Source organism: Pleurodeles waltl, chromosome 2_2 (assembly GCF_031143425.1).
Source record: "Pleurodeles waltl isolate 20211129_DDA chromosome 2_2, aPleWal1.hap1.20221129, whole genome shotgun sequence".
Classification (NCBI taxonomy): Eukaryota; Metazoa; Chordata; class Amphibia; order Caudata; family Salamandridae; genus Pleurodeles; species Pleurodeles waltl.
The window spans coordinates 1,127,943,108-1,127,952,751 of record NC_090439.1 but is presented as its reverse complement, the minus strand read 5'-3'; the positions used below and the strand labels follow the sequence as shown (position 1 = coordinate 1,127,952,751).

General features: G+C 52.3%; 1 protein-coding gene across 1 annotated transcript in view; it reads left to right on the top strand.

Annotated features, from left to right (window-relative positions):
* The first annotated feature begins 3,139 nt into the window (after positions 1 to 3,139).
* Positions 3,140 to 9,644, top strand: part of PPP1R16A (protein phosphatase 1 regulatory subunit 16A) — a 290,625-nt gene continuing 284,120 nt past the window's right edge. Inside the window, exon 1 of the mRNA XM_069220989.1 lies at positions 3,140 to 4,782. Coding sequence (XP_069077090.1) covers positions 4,530 to 4,782 — 253 coding nt within the window. The 5' untranslated portion in view covers positions 3,140 to 4,529. The remainder of the gene's footprint in view (positions 4,783 to 9,644) is intronic.

Sequence of the window (9,644 nt, the reverse complement as noted above, 5' to 3'; positions counted from 1 at the left end):
TCTATGTGACATGCCCTCGCCTCCCTAGCGCCTCTCCTTTCTGTGACATGCTCTCTCCTCCCTAGTGCCTCTCTCTCCTCTATGTGACATGTCCTCTCCTCCCCAGTGTCCCTCTCTCTCTCCTCTCTGTGACATGTCCTCTCCTCCCCAGTGTCCCTCTCTCTCTCTCCTCTCTGTGACATGTCCTCGCCTCCCTAGCGCCTCTCCTTTCTGTGACATGCTCTCTCCTCCCTAGTGCCTCTCTCTCCTCTCTGTGACAAGTCCTCTCCTCCCCAGTGTCCCTCTCTCTCTCCTCTATGTGACATGCCCTCTCCTCCCCAGTGTCCCTCTCTCTCTCCTCTCTGTGACATGCCCTCTCCTCCCCAGTGTCCCTCTCTCTCTCTCCTCTATGTGACATGTCCTCTCCTCCCCAGTGTCCCTCTCTCTCTCCTCTCTGTGACATGCCCTCGCCTCCCTAGCGCCTCTCCTTTCTGTGACATGCTCTCTCCTCCCTAGCGCCTCTCTCTCCTCTCTGTGACATGTCCTCTCCTCCCCAGTGTCCCTCTCTCTCTCTCCTCTCTGTGACATGCCCTCTCCTCCCTAGTGCCTCTCTCTCCTCTCTGTGACATGTCCTCTCCTCCCCAGTGTCCCTCTCTCTCTCTCCTCTCTGTGACATGTCCTCTCCTCCCCAGTGTCCCTCTCTCTCTCTCCTCTCTGTGACATGTCCTCTCCTCCCCAGTGTCCCTCTCTCTCTCCTCTATGTGACATGTCCTCTCCTCCCCAGTGTCCCTCTCTCTCTCCTCTCTGTGACATGTCCTCTCCTCCCCAGTGTCCCTCTCTCTCTCCTCTATGTGACATGCCCTCTCCTCCCTAGTGTCCCTCTCTCTCTCCTCTATGTGACATGTCCTCTCCTCCCTAGTGTCCCTCTCTCTCTCTCCTCTCTGTGACTTGTCCTCTCCTCCCCAGTGTCCCTCTCTCTCTCTCCTCTATGTGACATGTCCTCTCCTCCCTAGTGTCCCTCTCTCTCTCTCCTCTCTGTGACTTGTCCTCTCCTCCCCAGTGTCCCTCTCTCTCTCTCCTCTATGTGACATGTCCTCTCCTCCCCAGTGTCCCTCTCTCTCTCCTCTCTGTGACATGTCCTCTCCTCCCCAGTGTCCCTCTCTCTCTCCTCTCTGTGACATGTCCTCTCCTCCCCAGTGTCCCTCTCTCTCTCCTCTCTGTGACATGTCCTCTCCTCCCCAGTGTCCCTCTCTCTCTCCTCTCTGTGACATGTCCTCTCCTCCCCAGTGTCCCTCTCTCTCTCCTCTATGTGACATGTCCTCTCCTCCCCAGTGTCCCTCTCTCTCTCCTCTCTGTGACATGTCCTCTCCTCCCTAGTGTCCCTCTCTCTCTCCTCTATGTGACATGTCCTCTCCTCCCCAGTGTCCCTCTCTCTCTCCTCTCTGTGACATGTCCTCTCCTCCCTAGTGTCCCTCTCTCTCTCCTCTATGTGACATGTCCTCTCCTCCCCAGTGTCCCTCTCTCTCTCCTCTCTGTGACATGTCCTCTCCTCCCTAGTGTCCCTCTCTCTCTCCTCTATGTGACATGTCCTCTCCTCCCCAGTGTCCCTCTCTCTCTCTCCTCTCTGTGACATGTCCTCTCCTCCCCAGTGTCTCTCTCTCTCTCCTCTATGTGTCATGTCCTCTCCTCCCCAGTGTCCCTCTCTCTCTCCTCTATGTGACATGTCCTCTCCTCCCCAGTGTCCCTCTCTCTCTCCTCTCTGTGACATGTCCTCTCCTCCCTAGTGTCCCTCTCTCTCTCCTCTATGTGACATGTCCTCTCCTCCCCAGTGTCCCTCTCTCTCTCTCCTCTATGTGACATGCCCTCTCCTCCCTAGTGCCTCTCTCTCCTCTCTGTGACATGTCCTCTCCTCCCCAGTGTCCCTCTCTCTCTCTCCTCTCTGTGACATGTCCTCTCCTCCCCAGTGTCCCTCTCTCTCTCCTCTATGTGACATGCCCTCTCCTCCCTAGTGCCTCTCTCTCCTCTCTGTGACATGTCCTCTCCTCCCCAGTGTCCCTCTCTCTCTCCTCTATGTGACATGTCCTCTCCTCCCCAGTGTCCCTCTCTCTCTCCTCTATGTGACATGCCCTCTCCTCCCTAGTGCCTCTCTCTCCTCTCTGTGACATGTCCTCTCCTCCCCAGTGTCCCTCTCTCTCTCTCCTCTATGTGACATGTCCTCTCCTCCCCAGTGTCCCTCTCTCTCTCTCCTCTGTGTGACATGTCCTCTCCTCCCCAGTGTCCCTCTCTCTCTCCTCTCTGTGACATGTCCTCTCCTCCCCAGTGTCCCTCTCTCTCTCCTCTCTGTGACATGTCCTCTCCTCCCCAGTGTCCCTCTCTCTCTCCTCTCTGTGACATGTCCTCTCCTCCCCAGTGTCCCTCTCTCTCTCCTCTATGTGACATGTCCTCTCCTCCCCAGTGTCCCTCTCTCTCTCCTCTCTGTGACATGTCCTCTCCTCCCTAGTGTCCCTCTCTCTCTCCTCTATGTGACATGTCCTCTCCTCCCCAGTGTCCCTCTCTCTCTCCTCTCTGTGACATGTCCTCTCCTCCCTAGTGTCCCTCTCTCTCTCCTCTATGTGACATGTCCTCTCCTCCCCAGTGTCCCTCTCTCTCTCCTCTCTGTGACATGTCCTCTCCTCCCTAGTGTCCCTCTCTCTCTCCTCTATGTGACATGTCCTCTCCTCCCCAGTGTCCCTCTCTCTCTCTCCTCTCTGTGACATGTCCTCTCCTCCCCAGTGTCTCTCTCTCTCTCCTCTATGTGTCATGTCCTCTCCTCCCCAGTGTCCCTCTCTCTCTCCTCTATGTGACATGTCCTCTCCTCCCCAGTGTCCCTCTCTCTCTCCTCTCTGTGACATGTCCTCTCCTCCCTAGTGTCCCTCTCTCTCTCCTCTATGTGACATGTCCTCTCCTCCCCAGTGTCCCTCTCTCTCTCTCCTCTCTGTGACATGTCCTCGCCTCCCTAGCGCCTCTCCTTTCTGTGAGATGCTCTCTCCTCCCTAGCGCCTCTCTGCTCTCCCGCGTGTGACATCTCTCCCTCCTCCCTCCCAGGTGCCCCGGGCCCTGCCGCGGAGGAGGCGGGAGCAGGAAGCGGCTCAGCTTTCCAAGAGTCCGGGGGAGGAGGAGAGGAGGGCAGAGGAGGAAGGAGGGCGGAGTCCGCCCTGCGGTGCAACAGGTCCCGGCTGACAAGTGGCCCCCGCGGCAGCGCCGTCCGTGCAGCCCCCCGAGTCCGCGGGGAGAGCCTGCAGAGCCCCTGACAGCCCCGGGTCCGTGCACCCCGAAGGACCCCCCGAGTACAGGGGTGTCCGTGCCCCCCGGAGGCGGGCAGGGGGTGGTCACCGGATCTGCCTCGCTGGGTGCGGGGCACTGCATGGAGTTAGCGCCCCGGGAGGCTCGGACCGTCGCTTCAGGAACCCCCAACGGGCCCCCTGGCCTCTAGCGCCTCTGGAGGGAGTCCCTGCCCCCACCTGCTGCCCCCAGTGCTGCTGTGCGCCCCCGTCAGCCCCCCAAAGGGGTCCCCACTGGAGCACTCCGGAGGGCAGACAGCGCCTCGAGGCCCCGGCGGCTCTTACACATGGGCTCCGGCTCCCAGGATGAATGAAGACGTGCTGGCCGCCTGCAGGATTTCCTGTCTCCGGTGCTCAGCCCTGATAAAACTTTCTGGCGCCTGGAGACCCTCCCCAGACTGTGGCACGCTCTCCGGAGGGTACAGTGCTTCTTCAAGACCCCTGACCTCGAACTAAACATTCCAGGGTGCAGACCCCAAACCGCTGCCGAATACTGAGCCTACACTGCTTCCAGACCTTCCCTGACCCATCCGTCCCCTGCTGTCTATTCTGAAGTCCAACCCTTCCAGACTAGAAACCTTCTTTGTCAGCAGACCATGCCTTATACCCTAGGTGGTCCCTGACCCCCCACCTCCTCCCAGCTGTCTCTGACCACCCCCTAGGTCGTCTCTGACCACCCCCTAGGTCATCGCTGACCACCCACCCACCAGGATGTCCCTGACACCGCCCTAGGGCGTCCTTAGACCCCCAACCCCACAGGCGTTCCCTAACCCCTTAGGCCGACCCTGATAGGCCATCCCTGACTAGAATCCTTTCCTGACCCCAGTCTTCTGAATACATACCCCAGACTTGTCCTAACCTCAAATGAATGCATGTCCTGAGCCCTGACCAAGTCTCGCCTTTGACAAACAGCCGCAATCATGGCTGCCCATTTCCCCACATCAGGCGTGTGAGGGGTGCGTTGATGGAAAACTCCCCATTGCTTGGACCTTCTGTTTTTAAAGCAGGTGTCCCACTGTCCCGCTGAGCTGGGTTCGCCAGGCCTTGGTCATTGCATTGATGCTACGCGTTGTTTGGGGTTAGAGGCGTGACCACGAAAAGCAACCGCATGGAGCGACCAAGCACCCTTGCCATTTTTACCCTAATCCAATGGAAGGCGTTGCGCTAACGCGGCCTGCCCATTGCTCCTTGACTTGAAAACCCCTGGCCTGACCTCGTCCTTGGGCAGCCATGGCGGAACACCTGGAGCTCTTGACGGAGATGCCGGCGGTGAGCCGCATGGGCACGCAGGAGCGCCTGAAACATGCCCAGAAGCGAAGGACCCAACAGCTCAAAAAGTGGGCGCAGTTTGAGAAGGAAGCCCAGGGTAAGAAGTCCAAAGCGGGCGCTAGGAAGAGGCGGAGCAGCAAGAGTGAGCGGCGGGTCTTCTTCCCTGAAAACATCACCCTACTCGAAGCGGCTGCCCGCAACGATGTGGAAGAAGGTATGTGACTTTCAGGTGCTTGTTGTGGTTTCTGTTGACATCAATACATTTCCCTAATCATCCATAACTTCTACACTTCCTGTTGCACAAGAGGCGCTCTGCTGCCCGCAGAGGGCTGCGTTCGCTGTTTCTCTCTCTCTCTCTCTCTCTCTCTCTCTATATATATATATATATCGCAATAAACCATATATCCAGTCGTGGGAGACTACCAACCCTCAGCGTGTGGGAATGGACACGCGTTACAATGTCGTTCAACTTTTCTACTCCTTTGCGGAAAGAAAAAAGCTGTACGCCCAACTTCGGTGTAGACGTTTACAGTGTTTTAATTGTTGGATTTTCAATGACATGTCAGGCTGCACAAATATATACACAAATTCTCTGATGAAGATCCACTAACAATGCATGGATTGCCAGTGCTCTAGGCACAATACAGTAGCATTTTGATTTTTGTGGTGATTGCCATGTACTGGGAAAAAACCAAAAACTTTTTTGTGCCTTTTGTAGTAATTTGGCAGCACCCTTAGGTGGCGCTCTTAGACTGCTGCACAAGTTCGCCTTATGGAGAAAGCTGGCGCTGACCACAATGATACTGAAACTAAACTCCGATTGGAAAATCCTGTTACCCAATCACAAGAGCCTCCTCAATGTGTCCTGTGTGGGTAGGTTTAGAGATGCAATACCCGGAAGTGGGATGGCTCATTTGAAACTTAGCAAACGTGTGAGCTCTGCTGGAGACAATGCAATGGCAAGCGCCTATAATGATGGGTTGAGCTATATATAATGTCACCTTTCTGCTCAAATTAATTTGCAAGGGCCAAAGCCCAGAAGACAAGCCTTGAGCATGGTTAAACCCCCAATCACGGAAAATTGGAGTGGGCTCCCTCCCCCCCCCGGGCAAACAGTCTGCACTCTTTATCCCCCCTCTAAGTGCAGGTAGGTGCTCTCTGCTAGTATGCATTAAACTCCCCACTCAGTTATCATAAGTTTATTCATTTTTCACAGTTTTTTTCAGTCATTGTTGATGTACGATGGTGCAAGTCATTTTAGAGGGGTTTGCTGACCAGAGACAGCAGACCTGAGAAGCCTCTCCAACGTGGGCATCACAACCCAGGATACCCTGAGGAGAAGTGTCACACCCCCAAGGCCAGCTGGTAGAAAAGCCGCAGCACATCATTGTGTGGCCTCGGAGACACTACAGCCCACCCTGGAAGTACACGTACTGCTTCACTGCACCTACCACACACCAGCTGAATAAGCCTAGAACAGCTGACAGAGGCCCCTGTACCTCTTGGAGAAACTGCTGCCCCTCCCTCGCCCCGCACAGGGTGAGGTTGTACCACAGGTACCCTGGCCTGGGGCAGAGTGCGACTACAGCAGGGGTTGGGAAGCTGCTTAGTTACAGCAGCTACCCCGTGCTTTCTCCCTCACTGTCGCGGGCAAGGCTATTAATGTGCCCCTGTTAACGGCCCTCTGGAGTCATTAACACATCCCAGACTGTGAGGTTACTTTTGAATCCAGTGCAGACGTGTGCTTACTGTGTGAACAGATGCACCGCAGAGGCTGTCACAAGACCCTCGGGCAGGGAGTTCATGCCGACGTGAGCCAGAGGGAGTACAGGGGTTCGCTACCTAAGTGTATTGTTTTTTTAATATAGCGCTTACCAACCCCATTGCGAGACGTCAGAGCTTTCTGGGTGGTTAGGTAGCATTATTTCTATAGTGCCTCATAATCCTTGTTTTATATAGCGCTTACTATGTAAAAAATGTAAATTAGCACTTGTATAGCGCACTACTCACCCGTTAGGGTCTCAAGGCGCTGTACTCATACCGCTATGGAACCCCTCCTGGCTTTTCCCTGTGAGGCACCCACTCCTGAGCACCCCCAGGGTGAAGCCAGGCATCCAAGCGCTGTTGGGGCCGTTGTGGAGATTAAGCAAGCTATTGCCCAGAGTTGCAGAGTGGGACCCATGAATTAGATGAGGCACCGAGGCGAGAATTATCTGGTCAAGGGGAATTGAGCCCAAGACCTGCCGAAGTGGGACTTGAACCCTGGTCTTGAGCCAGATCTCTGCTTCAGGGTCTGCCGCTCTAACCATTGAGCCACACTTCTTCTACTATCACCCACTGCGAGGCCTAAGAGCTTTCTGGGGGGTTAGGTAGCATTACTTCTATAGTGCCTCATAACCCTGGTTTTATATAGCGCTTAGCAACCCCACTGCGAGGCCTAAGAGCTTTCTTGGTGGTTAGATAGCATTATTGCTATAGTGCCTCACACCCCTGGTTTTATACAGCGCTTACCATCACATATTGCGAGGCGTAAGAGCTTTCTGGGTGGTTAGATAGCATTATTTCTATAGTGCCTCACAACCCTGGTTTTATATAGCGCTTACTATCACCAATTGCGAGGCCTAAGAGCTTTCTGGGTGGTTAGGCAGCATTATTTTTATAGTGCCTCACAACCCTGGTTTTATACAGCGCTTACCATTACAGATTGCGAGGCCTAAGAGCTTTCTTGGTGGTTAGGTAGCTTTATTGCTATAGTGCCTCACACCCATGGTTTTGCTCTGATATGTATCAGGATCCTGGGCTGGTTGAAAGGGTGGATGGGTATTTTGCTTATAGGAGACATTTTGGGTGATATGTGTGTGAGGGTTGAACTACGGTGGCAGCAGGGCGCCCCTCATCGCTGCACATACGCGGGGTGTACGGCGAGAGCGAGAGCAGACGCATCATGCTCTTAGCATTTTCCATATTTCCATCCATTTGTGAACATCTATTCCTAGATCTGGCTAAGGACACCTTCAGCTGTATCAATTCTTATTGTACGTTTCCGAAGCAGTTCGGAGAGAGTGGACCTTGGTTCGGTCTCCTTCAGCCACTGGCTTCCATGTGTCTTTTTACGGCTTGCTGTTGCTTGGGCTGGCTGCCCTTGTAGGCCATGGCGTTTTTGGGATAATTACATTGTACAGTTTGTGTTCACATGAGGCTTTGGTGATGGTACCTCAAGTAGGCTTTTTTTTGTAAGACTGCACTTGGAACATAATGCATCGCTTGTAATTGAGAGCTGTCTAAAAAAAAAAAATCTGCTTATTGTTACAGACATCAAAACAGTACAATAAAATGAAAATCAAAAGAACTGTACACTGCCATCCAATTTCACTTATCAATAGAAACGGCGATCCACCATCCCATACTCGACTGCGTCCTCCGCCTTTTCTTCCTTCTCCTGGGCAGTGGTTCCCACAGAAACAGGTTCCTCAACAAATAATAGATCAGTGCCAGTCCAAATAAAGGATGAACAGGGGTTTCCTCTGTACTCATTCCATTTCCCCCATATCTTTGTCCATTTTCTGGGGCACCCCCCTTGGCACGTCACCTTTCCAGCAATCATGCACAAATCCATGTGTTTTTTCGATTCCCCCAGTTGCGGTGGGTGCTCCACCCCCCCACCAACGTGCAATGTCACACTTTGCGACCGTCAGCCCCAGGGTGATCCAAATGTGTTCCATTCTGGACAGTTCCAGATATTAAGGAGGCAGCATTTGGCATCAAGCTCCACAGTTTGTCCACAAACAGCGTTGATACAATTAAGCACAGCTCGCCAATATTGCTGCGGCACGGGGCAACTCCATATGATATCAAAAACTTGCCTATCGGACTATTTTGTCTTCAACATTTCTCATCCATGGCCCTCCCCATTTTTTCCACAGTAGCATTCGGGAAATAGGCCCTGTGTAGGATTTTGAGTTGCAGTAATCCAAATTCAGACCATATAGCCAGCTCCCTGGGGAGGACGAGAGCCAGTGTTTGTTCTTTGATGTATTTACTTTGTGAACAAGACATTAAAATCGCTGACTGAGGGCCTGATAATGACCTTGGCGGATGGGATGGCCTGTCACAAACGTGACGCATATCCCATCCGCCGTGTTACTATCCTATGGAACTTGTAAAACAATGGGCGGGGTATCCGTCATCTTTGTGACCAAGTATCCCATTCGCCAAGGTCGAAATCAGCCCTGAGTCTTTTTTTTCCGTTTAGGAAATGCATGCTGTTTAGATGCTTTAGACTGAAAGTGTTTTTAACTAATTACCCTTATGACTTCACTTGTTTTACTTTCCTGTCATCATAACATGTTGAATTTTGTTTTGTTTACAAAGTAAAGATGTGTGCACACATAGACTTGTTTTAAATATGCAATGACAATACTGTACCGTCAAAAGTATGTTCTAAGCAGTATGTTTTGTGTAGGCCTTGTAAGTTCATCACTAAAAACTCTCTTTTTTCTAACAGTCTACTTTGAGGGCACAGCTTAACTGCTGATGCTGTCTGTTCGGCAAAGGGGCCCTTCGCAAAAGTTGCCTGGTCATCTTTCAGTTGCTTATTGCTTTATTTGTTAGACTGGTACTAATGAGGTGAAATCTTTGTCCAGACAGCGTTGCCATGAGTAGAAATGTCAACATAATGAAGTAATACTATCGCAAAATGTGCTGCATTACACTACATAATTGACCTTTTCTTGCCTTATAATTTAGTAAACCCTGCCGCATAATTTGGTCCTTGTCTGCTGCATAATTCCAGGGGCTCTGGTAATAACAAACTGGTCTCTTTTCTGTTCCGAACTCGCCCAAGCCATTAAACCTTGCTAGCGATTATTATTATCTAGCTCTATTTATCAAACTCTGGAATTTGAAGGTGTTTTGAGCCTGTGATTTGCAGGTTACAAATAGTAAATAGTTTGCAGCAGTTACATTACCCCAATGAGTTGTTCTCCCATCTCTCTTAACTAATAATGGCAAGGCTTTGATGCAAGAACTCTGTGCCACTATGAGGGACTTATTTAGTATTTCTAAGCGTTTTACACT